Source organism: Oncorhynchus mykiss, chromosome 30, assembly GCF_057628025.1.
Source record: "Oncorhynchus mykiss isolate SJ-2025 chromosome 30, ASM5762802v1, whole genome shotgun sequence".
NCBI lineage: Eukaryota > Metazoa > Chordata > Actinopteri > Salmoniformes > Salmonidae > Oncorhynchus > Oncorhynchus mykiss.
Window position 1 is genome coordinate 1,244,901 of NC_143051.1, and position 27,870 is coordinate 1,272,770.

A 27,870-nucleotide genomic window follows, 5' to 3' on the forward strand; every position below is an offset into this window, starting at 1 on the left:
CATACACATGCCTTACCCAAAACCATACACAGGCCTTACCCAAAGCCATACACAGGCCTTACCCAAAGCCATACACAGGCCTTACCGATCTTGGTTTTTAGTCGGTTTATTTCTCTATTTTTGTCAACTGTCAAACGCACCAAAATGTGACTTGCAACTACAAGAAAATACAGAGATTTACTGTACCTTTTTCTGCTACCTTTTCTGCTACCTTTTTCTCTTCATGGGCTCTGCTCCATCGTCTCTATGATGTAATCTAACAGTGTGAATGAGATACTGTCTGACAGAAGTCCTTTTCCTCATGCAAAGGATGCTGCTGAAACAAGCAACTTGTCATTTAAAAAAACGTCAGTAAATGTCTTGAGTTCAGTAACTGTTTTATTCAAACCGTAATTAACATGGCCATAGAGCTTAATAACATGGTCATATTATATACCCTTATAACATGGTCGTAACATGGTCATAATATGGGTTGTACAATCCAAGCCAGCTGTAAAAACATCATGTAAATGTCTAATAGTTGTTGGCTTCATTTCTCAAATATGTGTGAGTAAATGGATTCAAGTTGTTCCTGAATGAATAATTCTGACAAATTAGTGTTGGTCGCTTAATCCGACATACTTGATCCCACATACTTGATTTCCCTCATACTTGATCCCACATCGTTACAAGGCTGTAATACGAACTCTAGTCACCAGAAATGTAGATTTTAGATTCAAGCAAATATTAATAAGCATTTATAAGTTACTTTGAAGCAATTATCTAATGAATGTTTTATAAACAATGCTAATAATACAACTAAATACACAGGAAGTAGAGTATTTACAGAGGAAAAAGGCACAGTGATGACCGATTGATCCTGGTCACAGAGATCAGCTGGTCTGCAGCTTGGCAACAGGCAAGTGGTGTGTATATATTGTCATCCTCTCTCGCTTTCAAATTAGGACATTCATGCAGATTCTCCATCCACAACAATGGGAAGACCGGCTTCTTTTCCCTGACTAGGGGCTAAAATGCAAGCGAGGGAAATCATATTAGAATGGGTGGACATTCAAGAAATATGAAGCAACAAGTTCACTTTGCATTTCATGTAAATAACCCTTCTCACCTCGTTGCAGTTGTATCGGCCTCTGCTGTGACCTCAGCTGCTTTTCAGGAGCAAGAACAAACACAAAACAGTCATCAACCTACATTCACTAATCGTTATGTATTGTGAAAAAAGTGTTAAGAGACCTGGAAGGGTAATCCTGAAATACATCCTGAACTACAAAAGCTGCAATGTCCCTTTTCTGCTGTTTGAAGTCAGTGTAGGGCACCTTATTTGTAGTGCACTACTTCTGACCAGGGCTTCCTAGGTTTGGTATGGCACTACTTCTGACCAGGGCTCCCTAGGTTTGGTATGGCACTACTTCTGACCAGGGCTCCCTAGGTTTAGTTTGGCACTACTTCTGACCAGGGCTTCCTAGGTTTGGTATGGCACTACTTCTGACCAGGGCTCCCTAGGTTTGGTATGGCACTACTTCTGACCAGGGCTCCCTAGGTTTAGTTTGGCACTACTTCTGACCAGGGCTCCCTAGGTTTGGTTTGGCACTACTTCTGACCAGGGCTTCCTAGGTTTGGTTTGGCACTACTTCTGACCAGGGCTTCCTAGGTTTGGTTTGGCACTACTTCTGACCAGGGCTCCCTAGGTTTGGTTTGGCACTACTTCTGACCAGGGCTTCCTAGGTTTGGTTTGGCACTACTTCTGACCAGGGCTTCCTAGGTTTGGTTTGGCACTACTTCTGACCAGGGCTCCCTAGGTTTGGTATGGCACTACTTCTGACCAGGGCTTCCTAGGTTTGGTTTGGCACTACTTCTGACCAGGGCTTCCTAGGTTTGGTATGGCACTACTTCTGACCAGGGCTTCCTAGGTTTGGTTTGGCACTACTTCTGACCAGGGCTTCCTAGGTTTGGTTTGGCACTACTTCTGACCAGGGCTTCCTAGGTTTGGTATGGCACTACTTCTGACCAGGGCTCCCTAGGTTTAGTTTGGCACTACTTCTGACCAGGGCCCCCTAGGTTTGGTATGGCACTACTTCTGACCAGGGCTTCCTAGGTTTGGTATGGCACTACTTCTGACCAGGGCTTCCTAGGTTTGGTTTGGCACTACTTCTGACCAGGGCTCCCTAGGTTTGGTATGGCACTACTTCTGACCAGGGCTTCCTAGGTTTGGTTTGGCACTACTTCTGACCAGGGCTCCCTAGGTTTGGTTTGGCACTACTTCTGACCAGGGCTTCCTAGGTTTGGTTTGGCACTACTTCTGACCAGGGCTTCCTAGGTTTGGTATGGCACTACTTCTGACCAGGGCTCCCTAGGTTTGGTATGGCACTACTTCTGACCAGGGCTCCCTAGGTTTGGTTTGGCAGGCCGTGAATCATTCTGCACCTCAGAGAGGCTGCCCTGCTTTCTGTGTCTCTGTTTCTCTGTGTGTCGCTCTCTGTGTATATCTGTGTATCCCTCTCTGTGTCTCTCTCTGTGTCTCTCTCTCTCTCTGTGTCTCTCTCTGTGTCCCTGTGTGTCTCTCTGTGTCCCTCTCTGTGTCTCTCTCTCTGTGTCTCTGTGTGTCTCTCTGTGTCTCTCTGTGTGTCTGTGTGTGTCCCTGTGCGTCTCTCTGTGTCCCTGTGTGTCTGTGTGTCCCTCTCTGTGTCTCTCTCTTGTGTCCCTGTGTGTCTCTGTGTGTCCCTCTCTGTGTCTCTCTCTCTGTGTCCCTGTGTGTCCCTGTGTGTCTCTCTGTGTCCCTGTGTGTCTCTGTGTGTCCCTCTCTGTGTGTCCCTCTCTGTGTCTTTCTGTGATTCTATACTGAACCACTGGTTCAATTGAACTATATACATAATTTGGACACACCTAGGTTGCTGCTCCAGTTTCAACTATTCTGCCTTATTATTATTCGACCATGCTGGTCATTTATGAACATTTGAACATCTTGACCATGTTTTGTTATAATCTCCACCCGGCACAGCCAGAAGAGGACTGGCCACCCCACATAGCCTGGTTCCTCTCTAGGTTTCTTCCTAGGTTTTGGCCTTTCTAGGGAGTTTTTCCTAGCCACCGTGCTTCTTCACCTGCATTGCTTGCTGTTTGGGGTTTTAGGCTGGGTTTCTGTACAGCACTTTGAGATATCAGCTATATATCAGGGCTATATAAAATAAATTTGATTGATTGATTGATTGACCTACTGATTCAAGGGTTTTTCTTTATTTGTACTATTTTCTACATTGTAGAATAACAGTGAAGACATCAAAACTATGAAATAACACATATGGAAACATGTAGCAACCAAAAAGGTGTTAAACAAATCAAAACATATTTTATATTTGAGATTCTTCAAAGTAGCCACCCTTTGCCTTGATGACAGCTTTGCACACTCTTGGCATTTTCTCAACCAGCTTTTTTTTTAAATTTCACCTTATTTAACCAGGTAGGCCAGTTGAGAACAAGTTCTCATTTACAACTGCGACCTGGCCAAGATAAAGCAAAGCAGTGCGACAAAAACAACACATGGGATAAAGAGTTACACATGGGATAAACAAACTTCACGAGGTAGTCACCTGGAATGCATTTCAATTAACGGGTGTGCTTTGATAAAAGTTAATTTGTGGATTTTATTTCCAATTGAGATGGTTTGGGATGGGTTGGACTGCAGAGTGAAAGAAAGCAGCCAACAAGTGCTCAGCATATGTGGGAACACTTTCAAGACTGTTGGAAAAACATTCCAGGTGAAGCTGGTTGAGAGAATGCCAAGAGTGTGAAATGCTGTCATCAAGGCATAGGGTGGCTACTTTGAAGAATCTCAAATTTAAAATATATTTTGATTTGTTTAACACCTTTTTGGTTACTACATGATTCCATATGTGTTATTTAAAACCAGTTAGAGCTCTAGGGGCGCTATTTCATTTTTGGATAAAAAACGTTCCCGTTTTAAGCGCGATATTTTGTCACGAAAAGATGCTCGACTATGCATATTCTGTCGTTCGCCCAAGGTCTTAGCAGCATTGTGACGTATTTGTAGGCATATCATTGGAAGATTGACCATAAGAGACTACATTTTCCAAGTGTCCGCCTGGTGTCCTGCGTCGAATTCGGTGCGCAATTGCCAGCTGCTTCTACTTTACCATTTGATTCAGGGGAGAAAGCATGTGTCCAAGAACGATGTATCAATGAAGAGATATGTGAAAAACACCTTGATGATTGATTCTAAACAACGTTTGCCATGTTTTCAGCCGATATTATGGAGTTAATTTGGAAAAAAGTTTGCGTTTTGAGGACTGAATTTATGGATTTTTTTTGGTAGCCAAATGTGATGTATAAAACGGAGCTATTTCTAATACACAAGGAATCTTTTTGGAAAAACTGAGCATCTGCTATCTAACTGAGAGTATCCTCATTGAAAACATCAGAAGTTCTTCAAAGGTAAATTATTTTATTTGAAGGCTTTTATGTTTTTGTTAATGTTGCGTGCTGGATGCTAACGCTAATGCTAACGCTAAATGCTAACGCGAAATGCTAACTCTAGCTAGCTACTTTTACACAAATTATTGTTTTCCTATGGTTGAGAAGCATATTTTGAAAATCTGAGATGACAGTGTTGTTTACAAAAGGCTAAGCTTGAGAGATGGCATATTTATTTCATTTCATTTGCGATTTTCATAAATAGTTAACGTTGTGTTATGCTAATGAGCTTGCTGATAGATTTACACAATCCTGGATACAGGGTTTTTTTCATAGCTAAACGTGACGCAGAAAACGGAGCGATTTGTCCTAAACAAATAATCTTTCAGGAAAAACTGAACATTTGCTATCTGAGAGTCTCCTCATTGAAAACATCTGAAGTTCTTCAAAGGTAAATTATTTTTTTGAATGCTTTTCTGTTTTTTTGTGTAAATGTTGCCAGCTGAATGCTAATGCTAAATGCTACGTTAGCCATCAATACTGTTACACAAATGCTTGTTTTGCAATGGTTGAGAAGCATATTTTGAAAATCTGAGATGACAGTGTTGTTAACAAAAGGCTAAGCTTGAGAGCTAGCATATTTATTTCATTTCATTTGCGATTTTCATGAATAGTTAACGTTGCGTTATGGTAATGAGCTTGAGTCTGTATTCAGGAACCCGGATCCGGGATGGGGAGATCAGAAAGGTTAATAGTTTTGATGTCTTCACTATTATTCTACAATGTAGAAAATAGTCAAAATAAAGAAAAACCACGAGTTCTATTCAACTATATAAGGTCTGCTGGCCCACTGGTTATATTCAACTACATACTGGCCCACTGGTTCTATTCAACTATATACTGGCCCACTGGTTCTATTCAACTATATACTGGCCCACTGGTTCTATTCAACTATATACTGGCCCACTGGTTCTATTCAACTATATACAGGCCCACTGGTTCTATTCAACTATATACTGGCCCACTGGTTCTATTCAACTATATACTGGCCCACTGGTTCTATTCAACTATATACAGACCCACTGGTTCTATTCAACTATATACTGGCCCACTGGTTCTATTCAACTATATACAGACCCACTGGTTCTATTCAACTATATACTGGCCCACTGGTTCTATTCAACTATATACTGGCCCACTGGTTCTATTCAACTATATACTGGCCCACTGGTTCTATTCAACTATATACTGGCCCACTGGTTCTATTCAACTATATACAGGCCCACTGGTTCTATTCAACTATATACTGGCCCACTGGTTCTATTCAACTATATACAGACCCACTGGTTCTATTCAACTATATACTGGCCCACTGGTTCTATTCAACTATATACAGACCCACTGGTTCTATCCAACTTTTCCTTTATCGGTCATATTATTGGTACTTTGCATTAGACAAATACACTATCGAAATGCGCAGTACATGTGACTTGTCAGTCATTTGCATTGGGACTCACTAAGTAAATTGACAAGATTAGTAATGACTTCCATCACCATCCAGGGTCAGTGAGGGATCATGTTAGTAATGACTTCCATCACCATGGAACCTCTAGGGTCAGTGAGGGATCATGTTAGTAATGACTTCCATCACCATGGAACATCCAGGGTCAGTGAGGGATCATGTTAGTAATGACTTCCATCACCATGGAACATCCAGGTGACAGACATATTTTATTTTATTTTTTACCTTTATTTAACTAGGCAAGTCAGTTAAGAACAAATTCTTATTTTCAATGACGGCCTAGGAACAGTGGGTTAACTGCCTTGTTCAGGGGGCAGAACGACAGATTTGTCAGCTCGGGGTTGCAACCTTCTGGTTACTAGTCCAACGCTCTAACCACTAGGCTACCCTGCCGTCCCTAAAGACCTATTCCTTAACCCTGGTAACAGACCTATCCATAACCCTGGTAACAGACCTATCCCTAACCCTGGTAACAGACCTATCCCTAACCCTGGTAACAGATCTATCCATAACCCTGGTAACAGACCTATCCATACCCCTGGTAACAGACCTATCCATAACCCTGGTAACAGACCTATCCATAACCCTGGTAACAGTCAGGGTAATGAGACAGCCGAACAGGGGAAAGTCTACATAGATGAATATTCACCTGGGCTCCTAGCTAGCTGTGTTCAGGGGGTCACTGAGGATTACAGTAGGCTAAGTGGAACACTTATCAGGTTACTGTTGATCATTGGCAGTACATTAACATTGTGTACTTGGTCTTGTCAATGGGACAATAGAGAGGGTCATTACACCTTGTTGTTGGATTAATACTGTAAGGGACGTATTTCCAGTCAGACAGGTTAAAGCCTAAAGTCTCTGACTAAAAAGCTATTTCAACTGAGATCATGTGTTTTTTTGTTGTAAAGGACTAGGCTTTATCTGTGTCTGGTGAAACTATCCTAATGTGTTTTTACAGCTGCTTGAACAAACAGGTATTACATCCTTATCAAAACTGTCACGCATTCACAACTGATCCATGTCCATCCTGAAACAGGCCTCCTGTGTGCCGTGAGCAGATATGAGGCCAGCAGAAAGGTGTGATTTGCATTGGAGATAGAGGAACATGATCATGTTGGTTTTGAACAGGCCACTTTGGCTGCGTTTACAGAAGCAGTCCAATTCTGATATTTTGCCCAATTATTGGCAAAAGAGCTGATCAGGTTGATCAAAATACCAATTAGTGGAAAAATATGACAATTGGGCTGCCTGTGTAAACACAGCCTCTGACTGTCTGTCTGTGCCTACAGTACGCACCTGGGTCCTGGGCTGCAGGGGGAGGCTCTGGAGAGCTGGCTGGCTGCTCGGGGGAAGTGGCTGCTGCAGGAGCATCGGCTGCAGGCTGGGTCTCACTCTGGGCCGGGGTCTCCGCTGCAGGGGCTGGGTCTGTGGTGTCTGCAGGAGCCTCGGCTTGGGCTGCAGCCGGAGCAGACTGGGCCTCCCCTCCTGTGGCTGCTACGGTCACTGTGTGATCTGGGATGGTCTCACTGTCCTCCGCAACCTTACCGTTCTCATTAGCCGCCCCTGGCAGTGGAACACAGAACATCAGCCACATGCTGGGAGCTCAAGGATTGGTCAATCAAGCAATACTTTTATCAATAAAATGTGATTTATGTAGCCCTCAACAAGAACACAAAGTTTTTACATTTTACCTTTATTTAACTAGGCATGTCAATTCAGGACAAATTCTTAATTTCAATGACGGCCTAGGAACAGCATGTTAACTGCTTTGTTCAGGGGCAGAAAGACAGATTTGTACTTTGTCAGCTGGGGGATTCCTAGCTACGGTTCCTAGTCCAACGCCTTAACCCCTAGGCTACCCTGCCACCACAAAGTACTTTACAGTAATCTACATCAATTGAAATATTCAATGTTTGATAGACAAGCTCAACGGTTACAACAATAGACAATAACGGTCACTCCCCTCTACCTTACTGTGAGAAGTAGGCAATTATATAATTATATAGCAACCAGCAGTGTTAGAACAGTGTCATAGGGTCTGAATGGTGTCTATAACGTGATGACTAGGACATGGCTTCAGGTCATGATTAAGTAGCCGTGAAACTGGCAAACAATGCTTCACCTCATAGCAACACCAAACAATCACAGCTCTTTCTCAGTCAACAGCCCAGCTAGTGTAACACGGTTGGTTATGTTTCCACTTGACACTGTAAAAATATGTATTTCATGTTCATGTATTCCTATTGGTTGGTTGAATTAACATATCAATGAGATATTATGCAGATAGCGGGAGACCTCAAACTTAAATTCTACCTTGTCTGATATTGACATGCAATTTTTTCTATTTAACCTTTATTTAATTAGGCCAGCAGCATACCACCCTGCATACCACCCTGCATACCACCCTGCATACCACCCTGCATACCACCCTGCATACCACCCAGCATACCACCCAGCATACCACCCTGCATACCACCCAGCATACCACCCAGCATACCACCCAGCATACCACCCAGCATACCACCCTGCATACCACCCTGCATACCACTGCTGGCTTGCTTCTGAAGCTAAGCAGGGTTGGTCCTGGTCAGTCCCTGGAAGGGAGACCAGATGCTGCAGGAAGTGGTGTTGGAGGGCCAGTAGTAGGCACTCTTTCCTCTGGTCTAAAAAAATATCCCAATGCCCCAGGGCAGAGATTAGGGACACTGCCCTGTGTAGGGTGCCATCTTTCGGATGGGACGTTAAACGGGTGTCCTGACTCTCTGAGGTCATTAAAGATCCCATGGCACTTATTGTAAGAGTAGGGGTGTTAACCCTGGTGTCCTGGCTAAATTCCCAATCCAGCCCTCAAACCATCAAGGTCACCTATTAATCCCCAGTTTACAATTGGCTCATTCATCCCTGTAACTATTCCCCAGGTTGTTGCTGTAAATGAGAACGTGTTCTCAGATAACAGATAAATAAAAAATTAGGCAAGTCGGTTAAGAAACATTTATATTTACAATGACGGCCTACACCGGACGACACTGGGCTAATTGTGCTCTGGGACTCCTGGTCACGGCCGGTTGTGACACAGCCTGGATTTGAACCAGGGTGTCTGTAGTGATGCTTCTAGCACTGAGATACAGTGCCTTAGACCGCTGAACCAGGGTCTGTAGTGACGCCTCTAGCACTGAGATGCAGTGTCTTACACCGCTGAACCAGGGGTCTAGTAGTGACGCCTCTAGCACCGAGATGCAGTGCCTTAGACCGCTGAACCAGGGTCTGTAGTGATGCCTCAAGCACCGAGATGCAGTGCCTTAGACCGCTGAACCAGGGTCTGTAGTGACGCCTCTAGCACTGAGATGCAGTGTCTTAGACCTCTGAACCAGGGTCTGTAGTGACGCCTCTAGCACTGAGATGCAGTGCCTTAGACCGCTGAACCAGGGTCTGTAGTGACGCCTCTAGCACTGAGATGCAGTGTCTTAGACCTCTGAACCAGGGTCTGTAGTGACGCCTCTAGCACTGAGATGCAGTGTCTTAGACCTCTGAACCAGGGTCTGTAGCGACGCCTCTAGCACTGAGATGCAGTGTCTTAGACCTCTGAACCAGGGTCTGTAGTGACGCCTCTAGCACTGAGATGCAGTGCCTTAGACCGCTGAACCAGGGTCTGTAGTGACGCCTCTAGCACTGAGATGCAGTGTCTTAGACCTCTGAACCAGGGTCTGTAGTGACGCCTCTAGCACGAGATGCTGTGCCTTAGACCGCTGAACCAGGGTCTGTAGTGACACCTCTAGCACTGAGATGCAGTGCCTTAGACCGCTGAACCAGGGTCTGTAGTGACGCCTCTAGCACTGAGATGCAGTGTCTTAGACCTCTGAACCAGGGTCTGTAGTGACGCCTCTAGCACTGAGATGCAGTGTCTTAGACCTCTGAACCAGGGTCAGTAGTGACGCCTCTAGCACTGAGATGCAGTGTCTTAGACCTCTGAACCAGGGTCTGTAGTGACGCCTCTAGCACTGAGATGCAGTGTCTAAGACCTCTGAACCAGGGTCTGTAGTGACGCCTCTAGCACTGAGATGCAGTGCCTTAGACCGCTGAACCAGGGTCTGTAGTGACGCCTCTAGCACTGAGATGCAGTGTCTTAGACCTCTGAACCAGGGTCTGTAGTGACGCCTCTAGCACTGAGATGCAGTGTCTTAGACCTCTGAACCAGGGTCTGTAGCGACGCCTCTAGCACTGAGATGCAGTGTCTTAGACCTCTGAACCAGGGTCTGTAGTGACGCCTCTAGCACTGAGATGCAGTGCCTTAGACCGCTGAACCAGGGTCTGTAGTGACGCCTCTAGCACTGAGATGCAGTGTCTTAGACCTCTGAACCAGGGTCTGTAGTGACGCCTCTAGCACGAGATGCTGTGCCTTAGACCGCTGAACCAGGGTCTGTAGTGACACCTCTAGCACTGAGATGCAGTGCCTTAGACCGCTGAACCAGGGTCTGTAGTGACGCCTCTAGCACTGAGATGCAGTGTCTTAGACCTCTGAACCAGGGTCAGTAGTGACGCCTCTAGCACTGAGATGTCTTAGACCTCTGAACCAGGGTCTGTAGAGACGCCTCTAGCACTGAGATGTCTTAGACCTCTGAACCAGGGTCTGTAGTGACCCCTCTAACACTGAGGTGCAGTGTCTTAGACCTCTGAACCAGGGTCTGTAGTGACGCCTCTAGCACTGAGATGTCTTAGACCTCTGAACCAGGGTCTGTTGAGACGCCTCTAACACTGAGATGCAGTGTCTTAGACCTCTGAACCAGGGTCTGTAGCGACGCCTCTAGCACTGAGATGTCTTAGACCTCTGAACCAGGGTCTGTAGAGACGCCTCTAACACTGAGATGCAGTGTCTTAGACCGCTGAACCAGGGTCTGTAGTGACGCCTCTAGCACTGAGATGCAGTACCTTAGACCGCTGAACCAGGGTCTGTAGTGACGCCTCTAGCACTGAGATGCAGTGCCTTAGACCGCTGAACCAGGGTCTGTAGTGACGCCTCTAGCACTGAGATGCAGTGTCTTAGACTTTTTCTGAAATTACAATGCAAAAATCTTGTATATTGCACCTTTAACCATTAGTTGAGAAAATGCTAAACTGACTCAAGATCAGCATCTAGGGGCAACTTTACCCTACTCCTTGACAAGACAGCTAAGGTTATGACAAGGTTATTATAAGGTTATATTCAATGTTATTATGTTATTGCAATGTTATTATAAGGTAATCACAACGTTATCATATTATTACAATATTATTATAAGGGTATCACAATGTTATTTTAATGTTATCACAATGTTACTATGAGGTTATTAAATGCTATTATAATATCACAATGTTATTATTAGGTTATCAATGTTAGCATAGTTACTATGTTATTACAATGTTATCACAATATGATTACAATTCTGCTATTACAATGTTATTACAATGCTATTACAATGTTATCATAATGTATCATTATGATATTACAATGCCTTTGTTCCCTTGGACTGTAATGATATCAAAGTCTAACCCTAACTCGTATCCTATTATCCAAGATGGCGTAGCAGTCGGACGTGTGTTTTGTCTTGTCCCGTGAAAATAATCGTTTTCCTAGTTTTTTTCCGTATATATTTTAATCTCACTTTCCATCTACGGACTGAATATACTCTCCTGCAACTCGCCTCACCCAATGTGGTATGGATCTGATATTTTTTATACTAGATCCGGAACCCCCATCAGAAGCTAGCCAGCTAACTAGCTACTAGCTAGTAGTCAGTTAGCCACCGCTAGCGGTCTTCACCGTTAACTCGGACACCAACCAGCCTCAGCTCGGTTAATACCTGCCAGTCTGCACAGCGCGATATCAACCTGGAGCATATCGGACAGCTTTTTCTCTACCACATCTCTGGATTCCTACCGCAAGCTCTGGATCATTATACCGGATCATCGCAGCTCGCTAATTCTTGGGCTACAATACCTCTTTTGCCAATTGGCCTGGACCCTTTATTGCCGACACGGAGCCCCACCGATCCATCACGACTGGTCTGCCGACGTAATCGTCCGAGGTGGTTTCAACAGGCTTTTTCCCGTTGCGACATCACAAAAGACCCATCTGCTGGCCCCGGCCCTCACCTGGCATATCTGGTGCCTCCAGAGACGCAACCTCTCTCATCGTCATTCAATGCCTAGGTTTACCTCCACTGTACTCACATCCTACCATACCCTTGTCTGTACATTATGCCTTGAATCTATTCTACCACGCCCAGAAATCTGCTCCTTTTATTCTCTGTCCCCAACGCACTAGACAACCAGTTCTTATATCCTTTAGCCGTACCCGTATTCTACTCCTCCTCTGTTCCTCTGGTGATGTAGAGGTTAACCCAGGCCCTGTAGCCCCCAGTACTACACCTATTACCCAGGCGCTCTCATTTGTTGACTTCCGTAACCGTATAAGCCTTGGTTTCAAGCATGTTAACATCAGAAGCCTCCTCCCTAAGTTTGTTTTATTCATTGCTTTAGCACACTCGGCCAACTCTGATGTCCTAGCCGAGCCTTAGGAAGGCCACCAAAACCGACAAGATAGAACTGCAGAGATAGCCTGCAGAGTTCTGTCATACATTCCAAGTCTGTGCACAAACAATTTGTGCTTCTACTTTTAAATATCCACCTTTCCAGAAATAATTCTCACTGTTGCCGCTTGTTATAGACCCCCCTCAGCCCCCAGCTGTGCCCTGGACACCAAATGTGAACTGATTGCCCCCCATCTATCCTCAGAGTTCGTACTGTTAGGTGACCTAAACTGGGATATGCTTAACACCCCGGCCATCCTACAATCTAAGCTAGATGCCCTCAATCTCACACAAATTATCAAGGAACCTACCAGGTACAACCCTAAAACCATGGGCACCCTCATAGATATCATCCTGACCAACTTGCCCTCTAAATACACCTCTGCTGTCTTCAACCAGGATCTCAGCGATCACTGTTTCATTGCCTACGTCCGTAATGGGTCCGCGGTCAAACGACCACCCCTCATCACTGTCAAACACTCCCGACACTTCTGCGAGCAGGTCTTTCTAATTGACCTGGCCCAGGTATCCTGGAAGGATATAGACCTCATCCCGTCAGTAGAGGACGCCTGGTAGCTCTTTAAAAGTGCTTTCCTCACCATCCTAAATAAGCATGCCCCATTCAAAAAATGTAGAACTAAGAACAGATATAGCCCTGGGTTAACTCCAGACTTGACTGCCCTTGACCAGCACAAAAACATCCTGTGGCATACTGCATTAGAATCGAATAGCCCCGGCGATATGCAACTTTGCAGGGAAGTCAGGAACCAATACACAGTCAGTTAGGAAAGCTAAGGACAGCTTTTTCAAACAGAAATGTGCATCCTGTAGCACTAGTTCCAAAAGGTTTTAGGACACTAAAGTCCCAGAATAAGAGCACCTCCTCCCAGCTGCCCACTGCACTGAGGCTAGGAAACAATCACCACCGATAAATCTACGATAATAGATAATTTCAATAAGCATTTTTCTACGGCTGCCCATGCTTTCCACCTGGCTACCCGAAATTGTTGCAACCCCTATTACTAGCCAGTTCAACCTCTCTTCGTATCGTCTGAGATCTCCAAAGATTGGAAAGCTGCCGTGGTCATCCCCCTCTTCAAATGGCGAGACAATCTAGACCCAAACTATTATAGACCTACAGCTGAAGTCGTACATTTACATACACTCAGGTTGGAGTCATTAAAACGGGTTTTTCAACCATATTTTTGGCCGGTTAGGACATCTACTTTGTGCATGACACACGTAATTTTTACAATAATTGTTTACAGACAGATTATTTAACTTATAATTCACTGTATCACAATTCATTTTTATGCTGATACTGTTATTTACTGTTGTGCCTCGTCTCTTACAAAAGCTTTCCAGAACTTGCAAACTGCTTTTTATACTGTTCAACATGCCTTGTGTCAATTGAAGCTTATCCTCAATGCTGACAAAACTAAACTAATGGTGTTTTCTAATGCAAGAAATAGACCTCTGAACCTTTCACCTGTTACTACCTGTCAGGGCATTGAGATTGAGACTGTAACCTCATATAAATAACTTGGAATTTTAATTGATGACGGTCTCTCTTTTAAATTGCATATTCAACAATTTACAAAAAAAAAAATTGGAGCTGAAATTGGGATTTTATTTTAGGAATAAGGCCTGTTTTTCTTTTGAAGCCAGAAGGAGGCTAGTACCAGCTACATTTATGCCTTTACTAGACTATGGGGATATTTTATATACTGTATGAATGCTTCCGCTCAGTGTTTGAGATCAATTGACACCCTTTACCATGGAGCATTGAGATGTATTTTAAACTGCAAAACCCTTACTCACCACTGCACTTTATATACCAGGGTTGTCTGGCCTTCTCACTCGTAGGCTCAGGCACTGCTATACTTTTATCAATAAAGCCATTTTGGGTTTACTAACTTTTTATTTGAGCATTTTTATTGTTCAGAAATGTGTTGGGTACTCTCTTCATTCGCTGGACTTTATCCTGCTAACTGTTTCAAATGTCCCAACTGAATTTGGTAAAAGGGCTTTTATGTCCTCTGTGCCATCGTCTTGGAACACCTTACAAAATACTTTTAAACTGGAAGAATTTGTCCCGATTGGTGTTTTTAAATCACCGATGAAGGATTTTGAGGCTGATTCCCTGACCTGTCAATGTTTTTAATTTGTTTTATACTCTTGTGAATTCAATGGTTTTTACTATATTACTTTTAGTTTTTCATGTTGTCTGTCTGTAATTTTTTTGTAATGACTTAGTGCTGCCTATCTTTGCCAGGGCGCTCTTGAAAAAGAGATTTTAATCTCAATGAGCCTGGTTAAATAACGGTTAAATAAAAAATCCCAGAACAACAGCAAAGGACCCTGTGAAGATGCTGGAGGAAACAGGTACAAAGTATCTATATTCACAGTAAAACTAGTCCTATATCGTCATAACCTGCCGCCCAGCAAGGAAGAAGCCACTGCCTCAAAACCGACATAAAAAAGCCAGACTATGGTTTGCAACTGCACATGGGGACAAAGATCGTACTTTCTGGAGAAATGTCCTCTGGTCTGATGAAACAAAAATATGACTGTTTGGCCATAATGACCATCGTTATGTTTGGAGGAAAAGGGGGATGCTTGCAAGCTGAAGAACCCCATCCTAACCGTGAAGTATGGGGGTGGCAGCATCATGCTGTGGGGTGCTTTTCTGCAGGAGGGACTGGTGCACTTCACAAAATAGATGGCGTCATGATGAAGGAAAATTAGGTGATCTCAAGACATCAGTCAGGAAGTTAAAGCTTGGTCGCAAATGGGTCTTCCAAATGGACAATGACCCCAAGCATACTTCCAAAGTTGTGGCAAAATGGCTTAAGGACAACAAAGTCAAGGTATTGGAGTGGTCATCACAAAGCCCTGACCTCAATCTCATAGACAAATTGTGGGCAAAACTGAAAAAGTGTGTGTGAGCAAGGAGGCCTACAAACCTGACTCAGTTACACCAGCTCTGTCAGGAGGAATGGGTCAAAATTCACCTAACTTATTGTGGGAAGCTTGTGGAAGGCTACCTGAAACGTTTGACCCAAGTTAAACAATTTAAAGGCAATGCTAACAAATATTAATTGAGTGTATGTAAACTTATGACCCACTGGGAATGTGATGAAAGAAATAAAAGCTGAAATAAATCATTCTCTCTACTATTATTCTGACATTTCACATTCTTAAAATAAAGTGGTGATCCTAACTGGCCTAAAACAGGGAATTTTTACTAGGATTAAATGTCAGGAATTGTGAAGAACTGAGTTTAAATGTATTTGGCCTAGGTGTATGTAAACTTTCGACTTCAACTGTCTATCCATCCTGCCCTGCCTTTCTAAAATCTTCAAAAGCCAAGTTAAACAGATCACCGACCATTTTGAATCCCACCGTACCTTCTCCACTATGCAATCTGGTTTCAGAGCTGGTCATGGGTGCACCTCAACCACGCGCAAGGTCCTAAACAATATCAAAACCGCCATCGATTAAAGACAGTACTGTGCAGCCGTATTCATTGACCGGGCCAAGGCATTCGACTCTGTCAATCACCACATTCTTATCGGCAGACTCAATAGCCATGGTTTCTCAAATGACTGCCTTGCCTGGTTCACCAACTACTTCTCAGATAGAGTTCAGTGTGTCAAATCTGGTGGCCTGTTGTCCAGGCCTCTGGCAGTCTCTATGTGTGTGCCACAGGGTTAAATTCTCGGGCAGACTATTTTATCTGTATATCAATGATGTCGCTCTTGCTGCTGGTGATTCTCTGATCCAGCTCTACGCAGATGACACCGTTCTGTATACATCTGGCCCTTCTTTGGACACTGTGTTAACTAACCTCCAAACGAGCATCAACGCCATACAACACTCCTTCTGTGGCCTCCAACTGCTTTTAAATGCTAGTAAAACCAAATACATGCTTTTCAACCGTTTGCTGCCTGCACCCGCCCACCCATCACTACTCTGGGCGGTTCTGACTTAGAATATGTGGACAACTACAAATACCTAGGTGTTTGGTTAGACTGTAAACTCTCCTTCCAGATTCACATTAAGCATCTCCAATCCAAAATTAAATCTAGAATTGGCTTCCTATTTCACAACAAAGCATCCTTCACTCATGCTGCCAAACATACCCTCGTAAAACTGACTATCCTACCGATCCTTGACTTTGCCGATGCCATTTACAAAATAGCCTACAACACTCTACTCAGCAAACTGGATGTAGTCTATCACAGCGCCATCCGTTTTGTCACCAAATCCCCATATACTACCCAACACTGCGACCTGTATGCTCTCGTTGGCTGGCGCTCGCTACATATTCATCGCCAAACCCACTGGCTCCAGGTCATCTATAAGTCTTCGCTAGGTGAAGCCTCGCTTTATCTCAGGTCACCATACCAACACCCACCCGTAGCACACGCTCCATCAGGTATATTTCACTGGTCATCCCCAAAGCCAACACCTATTTGGCCACCTTTCCTTCCAGTTCTCTGCTGCCAATGACTGGAACGAAATGCAAAAATCACTGAAACTGGAGACTTATATCTCCCTCACTAACTATAAGCATCAGCTGTCAGAGCAGCTTACCGATCACTGGACCTGTACACAGCCAATCTGTAAATAGCCAACCCAACTACCTCATCCCCATATGGTTATTTTGTATTTTTTTTGCTCATTTGCACACCAGTATTTCTACTTGCACATCTATCACTCCAGTGTTAATCCTAAATTGTAATTACTTTGCCTCCACGGCCTATTTATTGCCTTACCTCCCTAATCTTACTACATTTGCACACACCCTATATAGATTTTTCTATTGTGTAATTGACTATGTTTTTTTTATCCCATGTAATTGACTATTCGTTAGTTTAACCCATGTGTAACTGTGTTGTTGTTTGTGTCTCACATGTCCCTGAGAAAGATGAGGCATGCATGTGTATGTTGGGCATTATCCAAACTGCAGTATCAGCACTGTCTAAATCAAGCACTGTCTAAATCAAGTTGGTCTAACACACCATTTTAACCACAGGAAGAAAAGCGAAAAATACCCAGTTAATGATCATATGAAACACAGACCTCACGCTAACACAGATTAACTTCCTCACCCACCACAGCCCATGGTTCCTAGAACAGGAATGTGTGTACAGGGATGTGAAGCCTGGAGGCCAAGACTAAGGGATATGAGACCGGGCATAGCAGTCGTTTGGAAATTGCTTCCAAGGATGAACCAGACTTGTGGAGGTCTACATGAATCTACTAGCAGGAGTATCTACATGAATCTACTAGCAGGAGTATCTACATGAATCTACTAGCAGGAGTATCTAAACTAAGAGAAAAAAAAGAAAAAGAAACATCCTCACTGTCAACTGCGTTTATTTTCAGCAAACTTAACATGTGTAAATATTTGTATGAACATAACAAGATTCAACAACGGAGACATACACTGAACAAGTTCCACAGACATGTGACTAACAGAAATGGAATAATGTGTCCCTGAACAAAGGGGGGGTCAAAATCAAAAGTAACAGTCGGTATCTGGTGTGGCCACCAGCTGCATTAAGTACTGCAGTGCATCTCCTCCTCATAGACTGCACCAGATTTGCCAGTTCTTGCTGTGAGATGTTACCCCACTCTTCCACCAAGGCACCTGCAAGTTCCCAGACATTTCTGGGGGGGAATGGCCCTAGCCCTCACCCTCCGATCCAACAGGTCCCAGACGTGCTCAATGGGATTGCGATCCGGGCTCTTCGCTGGCCATGGTAGAACACTAATGTTCCTGTCTGGTGTCTTGCGAGGACCTGCCTACAACAGGCCTACAAGCCCTCAGTCCAGCCTCTCTCAGCCTATTACGGACAGTCTGAGCACTGATGGAGGGATTGTGCGTTCCTGGTGTAACTCGGGCAGTTGTTGTTGCCATTCTATACCTGTCCCGCAGGTGTGGTGTTCGGATGTACCGATCCTGTGCAGGTGTTACACGTGGTCTGCCACTGCGAGGACGATCAGCTGTCCGTCCTGTCTCCCTGTAGCGCTGTTTTATGAGTCTCACAGTACGGACATTGCAATTTATTGCCCTGGCCACATCTGCAGTCCTCATGCCTCCGTGCAGCATGCCTAAGGCACGTTCACGCAGATGAGCAGGGCATCTTTATTTTTGTGTTTTTCAGAGTCAGTAGAAAAGCCTCTTTAGTGTCCTAAGTTTTCATAACTGTGACCTTAATTGCCTACCGTCTGTAAGCTGTTAGTGTCTTAACGACCGTTCCACAGGTGCATGTTCATTAATTGTTTATGGTTCATTGAACAAGCATGGGAAACAGTGTTTAAACCCTTTACAATGAAGATCTGTGAAGTTATTTGGATTTTTATGAATTATCTTTGAAAGACAGGGTTCTGAAAAAGGGACGTTTCTTTTTTTGCTGAGAATACATTCTTCTACTTGCAGGAGTATCTACATTTATACTAGACCTACACAACTTTTACAAACCATTTGCATTCATGAACAAACATTTGCATTGAATGCACAACTTCACACTAACATCCCTCAGAAACCAACCCCCTCTTTTACACTACTGCTACTCTCTGTTCATCATATATGCATAGTCACCTTAACCATATCTACATGTACATACTACGTCAATCAACCTGACTAACCAGTGTCTGTATGTAGCCTCTCTACTGTATATAGCCTCTCTACTGTATATAGCCTCTCTACTGTATGTAGCCTCTCTACTGTATATAGCCTCTCTACTGTATATAGCCTCTCTACTGTATATAGCCTCTCTACTGTATATAGCCTCTACTGTATATAGCCTCCCTACTGTATATAGCCTCCCTACTGTATATAGCCTTTCTACTGTATATAGCCTCCCTACTGTATATAGCCTCTCTACTGTATATAACCTCTCTACTGTATATAGCCTCTACTGTATATAGCCTCTCTACTGTATATAGCCTTTCTACTGTATATAGCCTCTACTGTATATAGCCTCCCTACTGTATATAGCCTTTCTACTGTATATAGCCTCCCTACTGTATATAGCCTCCCTACTGTATATAGCCTCTCTACTGTATATAGCCTCTCTACTGTATATAGCCTCTACTGTATATAGCCTCTACTGTATATAGCCTCCCTACTGTATATAGCCTCCCTACTGTATATAGCCTCCCTACTGTATATAGCCTCCCTACTGTATATAGCCTCTCTACTGTATATAGCCTCTGTACTGTATATAGCCTCTCTACTGTATATAGCCTCTCTACTGTATATAGCCTCCCTACTGTATATAGCCTTTCTACTGTATATAGCCTCCCTACTGTATATAGCCTCCCTACTGTATATAGCCTCCCTACTGTATATAGCCTCTCTACTGTATATAGCCTCTCTACTGTATATAGCCTCCCTACTGTATATAGCCTCTCTACTGTATATAGCCTCTGTACTGTATATAGCCTCTCTACTGTATATAGCCTGTCTTTTTACTGTTGTTTTATTTCTTTATCTACCTATTGTTCACCTGATGCCTTTTTTGCCCTGTTGGTTAGAGCCTGTAAGGAAGCATTTCACTGTAAGGTCTACACCTGTTGTATTCGGTGCACGTGACAAATAAACTTTGATTCGGTTTGAAATCAATACTCAAACCTTAGATCAAAAAAATGCAGATGGTGGGGAAGAGAAAGGCCAGTTTGAGTGGGATGACATTTACTCAGAGCGATGCCATGTACGGAGACAAAATAACCATTCAGGAGGGTGTGGGACCAAAACAGTTCCATTGGCATAAAAGCAGAAACAAGCCCAAGGTGTTCTCTGTGTGGCACCTCAAAAACCAAAGCACAACTATTCTTTCACTCTGTAGTTTGTGCAAGTTGACAATGTCCTTGTTCTGCCTGAGAGGAGTTAGGTTAAAGGAGCCATATGCAAAACTAAGGAAATGTGCCACATGTTCATCTGACCCAGAGAAAGAGATTAGAACATTTCTATGAATGCCAAACAGTGGATATGGATCACTTACAGCAGTGGGAACATTACGTTTATAAGCAACACAATGTTTAGCTTATTTGGAGTGTCTGTAATACATGTTCTGGGGTTGATGGTCACTAGATTTATAGTTGCAGTAGCTGCAGTAGTTTGTGTCGGGGGGCTAGGGTCAGTCTGTTATATCTGGAGTATTTCTCCTGTCTCAGCCTCCAGTATTTATGCTGCAGTAGTTTGTGTCGGGGGGCTAGGGTCAGTCTGTTATATCTGGAGTATTTCTCCTGTCTCAGCCTCCAGTATTTATGCTGCAGTAGTTTGTGTCGGGGGGCTAGGGTCAGTCTGTTATATCTGGAGTATTTCTCCTGTCTCAGCCTCCAGTATTTATGCTGCAGTAGTTTGTGTCTCGGGGGGCTAGGGTCAGTCTGTTATATCTGGAGTATTTCTCCTGTCTCAGCCTCCAGTATTTATGCTGCAGTAGTTTGTGTCTCGGGGGGCTAGGGTGAGTCTGTTATATCTGGAGTATTTCTCCTGTCTTATCCGGTGTCCTGTGTGAATTTAAGTATGCTCTCTCTAATTCTCTCTTTCTCTCTTTCATTCTTTCTCTCGGAGGACCTGCGCCCTAGGACCACGCCTCAGGACTACCTGACATGATGACTCCTTGCTGTCCCCAGTCCACCTGGCCGTGCTGCAGCTCCAGTTTAAACTGTTCTGCCTGCGGCTATGGAACCCTGACCTGTTCACTGTGATTACTGTTATTTGACCATGCTGGTCATTTATGAACATTTGAACATCTTGGCCATGTTCTGTTATAATCTCCACCCGGCAGCCAGAAGAGGACTGGCTGGTCCCTCTCTAGGTTTTATCCTAGGTTTTGGCCTTTCTAGGGAGTTTTTCCTAGCCACCGTGCTTCTACACCTACATTGCTTGCTGTTTGGGGTTTTAGGCTGGGTTTCTGTACAGCACTTTGATATATCAGCTGATGTAAGAAGGGCTATATAAATACATTTGATTTGAATGTTATGGATTGTTCTCATATCTGTTGATAGTGATTGACACCAGACTGGAGGTACAAGGACTGAGGACATGCTGATTATTCACTGTTGTATTGTATTGATGACATTATGTTGAACACTGTGTGATTCTGTAGCAGCTGACAAAGTCACTGCCTTTTGGTTTAGACATCCTGCAAGATTCTCAGACTGGTGTTTACGGAACACTTGGTGCTGTCTGATTAGGATATTAAGGGCATGTCTCCAAGAGGACAGCTAGACATTTCTCTGCTTCTATGTAGAATCTCTCTGTTACAAATTGTAATAAAAACAGATATTTGCAAATGCTTTCATTTTTTTTCACCTGGAAAATCCTATTACACATCTTATTAATAGAATAGCTATTTACTATCATAGATATTCAGAGAAATGATAACAGTGATAATCTTGTTTTTCATGGTCTGAGAGTCTTTAGGTGCCTTTTGGCAAACTCACTTCGGGCTGTCGTGCATTTTACTGAGGAGTGGCTTACGTCTGGCCACTCTACCATAAAAGCCTGATTGGTGGAGCTGCAGAGATGGTTGTCCTTTTGGACGGTTCTCCCATCTGCACAGAGGAACTCTGGAGCTCTGTCAGAGTGACCATCGCATTCTTGGTCATCTCCCTGACCAACGCCCTTCCATATCATGTCCAATCAATTGAATTAGGATCACTGCTACTCTAACTTACACGATGCATACAAGGCCCTCCCCCGCCGTCCTATTGGCAAATCTGACCACGACTCCATTTTGCTCCTCCCTTCCTATAGGCAGAAAATCAAACAGGATGTACCAGTGTTGAGAAGTACATGGAAATAAAATAACCATCATAACTATTTTGGGAACGAACAGCTGACTGAAGATGGGACGGGCGGTCATTCGTATGGTTGAGTCTGTTTCTGCGATAACATGGACTCAACAAAGTGATTCAACTTTGTTGCTCCTTGTTGAAACAAGCAAGGCGTTGTAGAAAACAATTAATAGAATGGGCTTGGAACCTCTAACTCATGCAATTGGTAAACTCATGGGTACACTCACAATTGCTGCCTTGTAGAGTGGTGCAATCACTTCCATGGTAAAGGACTATTCAATGCTGGTCTGACCAATCGAAAGCCACGCTTCAAGATTGTTTTGATCACACGGACTGGAAAATGTTCCGGACAGCCTCAGAGAACAACATCGACCTATACGCTGACTCGAGGAGTGAATTTATAAGGAAGTGTATAGGAGATGTTGTATCCACTGTGACTATTAAAACCTACCCTAACCAGAAACCGTGAATAGATGGCGGCATTCAGGGCAAAACTGAAAGTGCGAACCACTGCATTTAACCATGGAAAGGTGACTGGGATTATGGCTGAATACAAACAGTGTAGTTATTCCCTCGGCAAGGCAATCAAACAAGTGAAATGTCAGTATAGAGACAAAGTGGAGTCGCAATTCAAAGGCACAGACACGAGACATATGTGAAAGGGTCTATAGACAATCACGGACAACAAAAAGAAAACCAGCCACGTCACGGACACCGACGTCCTGCTTCCAGACAAACTGAACACCTTCTTTGCCCACTTTGAGGATAATACAGTGCCACTGACGTGGCCCACTTCCAAGAACTGTGAGCTCTCCTTCTTCGTGGCCACGTCAGTAAGACATTTAAACATGTTAACCCTCGCAAGGCTGCCGGTCCAGACGGCATCCCAAGCCGCGTCTTCAGAGCCTGAGCAAACCAGCTGGCTGGTCTGTTTATGGACATATTCAATCTCTCCCTATCCCAGTCTGCTGTCCCCACATGCTTCAAGATGGCCACCATTGTTCCTGTACCTAAGAAGGCAAAGGTAACTGAGCTAATTGACTAGTAGCACTCACTTCTGTCATCATGAAGTGCTTTGAGAGACTAGTCAAGGATCATATCACCTCCCCCTTACCTGTCACCCTAGACCCACTTCAATTTCAATACCGCCTCAATAGGTCCACAGACGATAAATCGCAATCACACTGCCCTATCCCATCTGGACAAGAGGAATACCTATGTAAGAATGCTGTTCTTTGACTACAGCTCAGCCTTCAACACCATAGTACACTCACACAAGCTCATCATTAAGCTAGAGGCCCTGGGTCTCAACCCTGCCCTGTGCAATTGGGTCCTGGACTTCCTGACGGGCCACCCCCAGGTGGTGAAGGTAGGAAACAACATCTCCACTTCGATGATCCTCAACACTGGGGCCCCACAAGTGGGCTTGATTACCAACAACGTCAAGAGGAGGAGGAGGCGAGGGCACTCGGAGTGTTGTGTCAGCAAAACAACCTCCCCACTCAACGTCAACAAAAGAAAGGAGATTATCGTGAACTTCAGGAAACAGCAGAGGGAGCACCCCCCCCATCCATATCGACGGGACAGCAGTGGAGAAGGTGGAAAGTTTTAAGTTCCTCGGCGTACACATCACGGACAAACTGAAAGGGTCCACCCACGCAGACAGAGTGGAGAAGAAGGCACAACAGCGCCTCTTCAACCTCAGGAGGCTGAAGAAATGTGTCTTGTCATCTAAAACGCTCACGAACTTTTACAGATGCACAATTGAGAGCATCCTGTCGGGCTGTATCATTGCCTGGTATGGCAACTGCACCGCCCACAACCGCAGGGCTCTCCAGAGGGTGGTGCGGTCTGCACAACACAACACCGGGGGCACAGTACTTGTCCTCTAGAACATTTACAGCACCCGATGTCACAGGAAGGCCAAAAAGATCATCAAGAACAACAACCACCCGAGCCACTGCCTGTTCATCCCTGCTATCATCTAGAAGGCGAGGTCAATACAGGTGCATCAAAGCTGGGACAGCGAGACTGAATAACAGCTTCTATCTGAAGGCCATCAAACAGTTAAATAGTCGTCACTAACACAGAAACGCTGCTGTCTACATACAGACTTGAAATCATTGGCCATTTTAATAAATGGATCACTAGTCACTTTAAACAATGCCACTTTAATAATGTTTACATACAGTTGAAGTCGGAAGTTTACATACACCTTAGCCAAGTACATTTAAACTGTTTTTCACAAATCCTGACATTTAATCCTAGTAAATATTCCTTGGCTTAGGTCAGTTAGGATCGCCACTTTATTGTAAGAATGTGAAATGTCAGAATAATAGTAGCGAGAATGATTCATTTCAGATTTGATTTCTTTCATCACATTCCCAGTGGGTCATAAGTTTACATACTAATTGATTGTATTTGTTAGCATTGCCTTTAAATTGTTTAACATGGGTCAAACGTTTCGGATAGCCTTTCACAAGCTTCCCACAATAAGTTGGGTGAATTTTGGCCCATTCCTCCTGACAGAGCTGGTGTAACTGAGTCAGGTTTGTAGGCCTCCTTGCCCGCACACGCTTTTTCAGTTCTGCCCACATATTGTCTATAGGATTGAGGTCAGGGCTTTGTGATGGCCACTCCAATAACTTGACTTTGTTGTCCTTAAGCCATTTGCCACAACTTTGGAAGTATGCTTGGGGTCATTGTCCATTCGGAAGACCCATTTGCGACTAAGCTTTAACTTCTGATGTCTTGAGATGTTGCTTCAATATAGCCACCTAATTTTCCTTCCTCGTGAAGCCATCTATTTTGTGAAGTGCCCAGTCCCTCCTGCAGCAAAGCACCCCACAACATGATGCTGCCACCCCGCGCTTTACGGTTGGGATGGTGTTCTTCGGCTTGCAAGCCTCCCCCTTTTTCCCCACACATAATGATGGTCATTATGGCCAAACAGTTCTATTACTGTTTCATCAGACCAGAGGACATTTCTCCAAAAGTACAATCTCTATCCCCATGTGCAGTTGCAAACCACAGTCTGGCTTTTTTATGGTGGTTTTGGAGCAGTGGCTTCTTCCTTGCTGAGCGGCTTATCAGATTATGTCGATATAGGACTTGTTTTACTGTGGCTATAGATACTTTTGTACCTGCTTCCTCTAGCATCTTCACAAGGTCCTTTGCTGTTGTTCTGGGATTGATTTGCACCTTTCGCACCAAAGTACGTTCATCTCTAGGAGACAGAACACGTCTCTTTCCTGAGCGGTATGATGGCTGCGTGGTCCCATGGTGTTTATACTTGCGTACTATTGTTTGTACAGATGACCGTGGTATCTTCAGGCGTTTGGAAATTGCTTCCAAGGATAAACCAGACTTGTGGAGGTCTACAATTTTTTTCTGAGGTCTTGGCTGATTTCTTTCGATTTTCCCATGATGGCAAGCGATAGGCACTGAGTTTGAAGGTAGGCCTTGAAATACATCCACAGGTACACCTCCAATTGACTCAAATTATGTCAATTAGCCTATCAGAAGCTTCTAAAGCAATTACATTATTTTCTGGAATTTTCCAAGCTGTTTAAATGCATAGTCAACTTAGTGTATGTAAACTTCTGACCCACTGGAATTGTGATATAGTAAATTATAAGTGAAATAATCTGTCTTTAAACAATTGTTGAAAAAAATGACTTGTGTCATGCACAAAGTAGATGTCCTAACCAACTTACCAAAACTATAGTTTGTGAACAAGAAATTTGTGGAGTGGTTAAAAAAATAGTTTTAATGACTCCAACCTAAGTGTATAGAAACTTCCAACTTCAACTGTATCTTGCATTACTCATCTCATATGTATGAACTGTATTTTATACCATCTATTGCATCTTGCACACCCTGCTTTGTATTTGCTCATCCATATATTTATATGTATTCTTATTCCATTCCTTTACTTAGATGTGTATGTATTAGGTAGTTGTTGTGGAATTGTTAGATTACTTGTTAATTATCGCTGCACTTTCGGAACTAGAAGCACAAGCATTTCGCTACACTCGCATTAACATCTGCTAACCATGTGTATGTGAACAATACAATTTGATTTGATCCTCAGTTTTCTCCTGTCACAGCCGTTAAACTCTGTAACTGTTTTAAAGTCACCATTGGCCCCATTGTAAAATCCCAGAGCAGTTTCCTTCCTCTCCAGCAACTGAGTTAGGAAGGACGCCTGTATCTTTGTAGTGACTGGGTGTATTGATACACCATCCAAAGTGTAATGAATAACTTCATCATGCTGAAAGGGATATTCAATGTCTGTTTATTTAACAGGTATTTTTTAATCACTGCTCGACTGAGGGACCTTACAGATCATTTATGTGTTGGGTACAGACATTAGGTAGTTTTCATAAAATCATACTAAACACTACTACTGCACTCAGAGTGAGTCCATACAACGTATTATGTGACTTGTATTATGTGAAGCAAGTGTTTACTCCAGATCTTATTTAGGCTTGCCATAACAAAGGGGTTGAAACTCTAAAAACATAATGCCACTTTGACATTATTGGATATTGTGTGTAGGCCAGTGACACAACATCTCAATTGAATCCGTTTTAAATTCAGAATGTAACACAACAAAATGTGGAACAAGTCAAGGAGGCACTGTATAAAATAACAACAAAAATTGCGACAAAATTGTGTGACACATTTTTATGTCATCAAAATAATGTGTCAACAATACAAGGATGTTGTATCAATAATATAATGACATTCTAGTATTTGAACTTACCTGTAGTGCTGGTTCCATTGCTTTCCTCTGGTTTAGAGCTGGGCTGTCTGGTGGTGTCCTGCGCTGTTGTCTGGGTACTCGTGGAACAGCCCATCCTGCTTGTCTCACATAGAGGACTGAAGTGGATGAAAATGAGATCCCCAAAGAGCCGTCTGTTGCTCTGATCGCGGGCTTGATACTATTCAAATCAGCAGGACTGAAGGCTATACAGCAGGGATCATCAACTAGAGTCAGCAGCGGGACGCCAGCTGGGGAACCGTGCTATATAGTAATTTCACTGGTCTCCACAATTGCATATTTGCGCATGCCTCGTTTTAAATACACCGGGCAACGGCTTGTTGTGGCAGCAGCAGGTTACCACCAGTGTGATGCCTGCATAGTGTCGATACTGGGCTACAGTCTGCTTGCGGTGTGTTTCAGTACCCAGCAGAGAACAGACACCTACATTATTCAGTGCATGCGATCAGAGAAGGAACGTTGTCTAGCGTGCGTGAGCATTGCACTCTAATAATTGGTCACGTCACTATAGCTGGAAAGCCATCCTGCCCTACCAAGCAAAAAAGCAGTAATTGCACATTTGGTCGAAAATGTGTTCATGTAATTTTTGCTAAGTTAAATACATGCTTAATAATGTGGACAAGTATCCTGCCTCTATTGTATTGTGTTTTTGGAGATAATGGGGGTCATGTTAGCAGTAACTGTATAAAGTTACTATGAACCCAAGGTAAATTTTTATTTATTTTTTATTTTATTTTACCTTTATT

General features: G+C 43.6%; 1 protein-coding gene across 1 annotated transcript; it reads right to left on the minus strand.

Moving 5' to 3' along the window:
• Positions 1-360: 360 nt before the first annotated feature.
• si:dkey-284p5.3 (uncharacterized) lies at positions 361-27,589 on the minus strand. The gene is made up of 4 exons (XM_036970857.2): positions 27,107-27,589; positions 7,250-7,516; positions 1,109-1,145; positions 361-1,008 (listed from the first exon to the last, which is right to left on the minus strand). Exons 1-4 carry the CDS (start codon positions 27,198-27,200, stop codon positions 1,002-1,004), a joined length of 405 nt encoding a protein of 134 aa, XP_036826752.1. The 5' UTR covers positions 27,201-27,589; the 3' UTR covers positions 361-1,001.
• Positions 27,590-27,870: the final 281 nt, after the last annotated feature.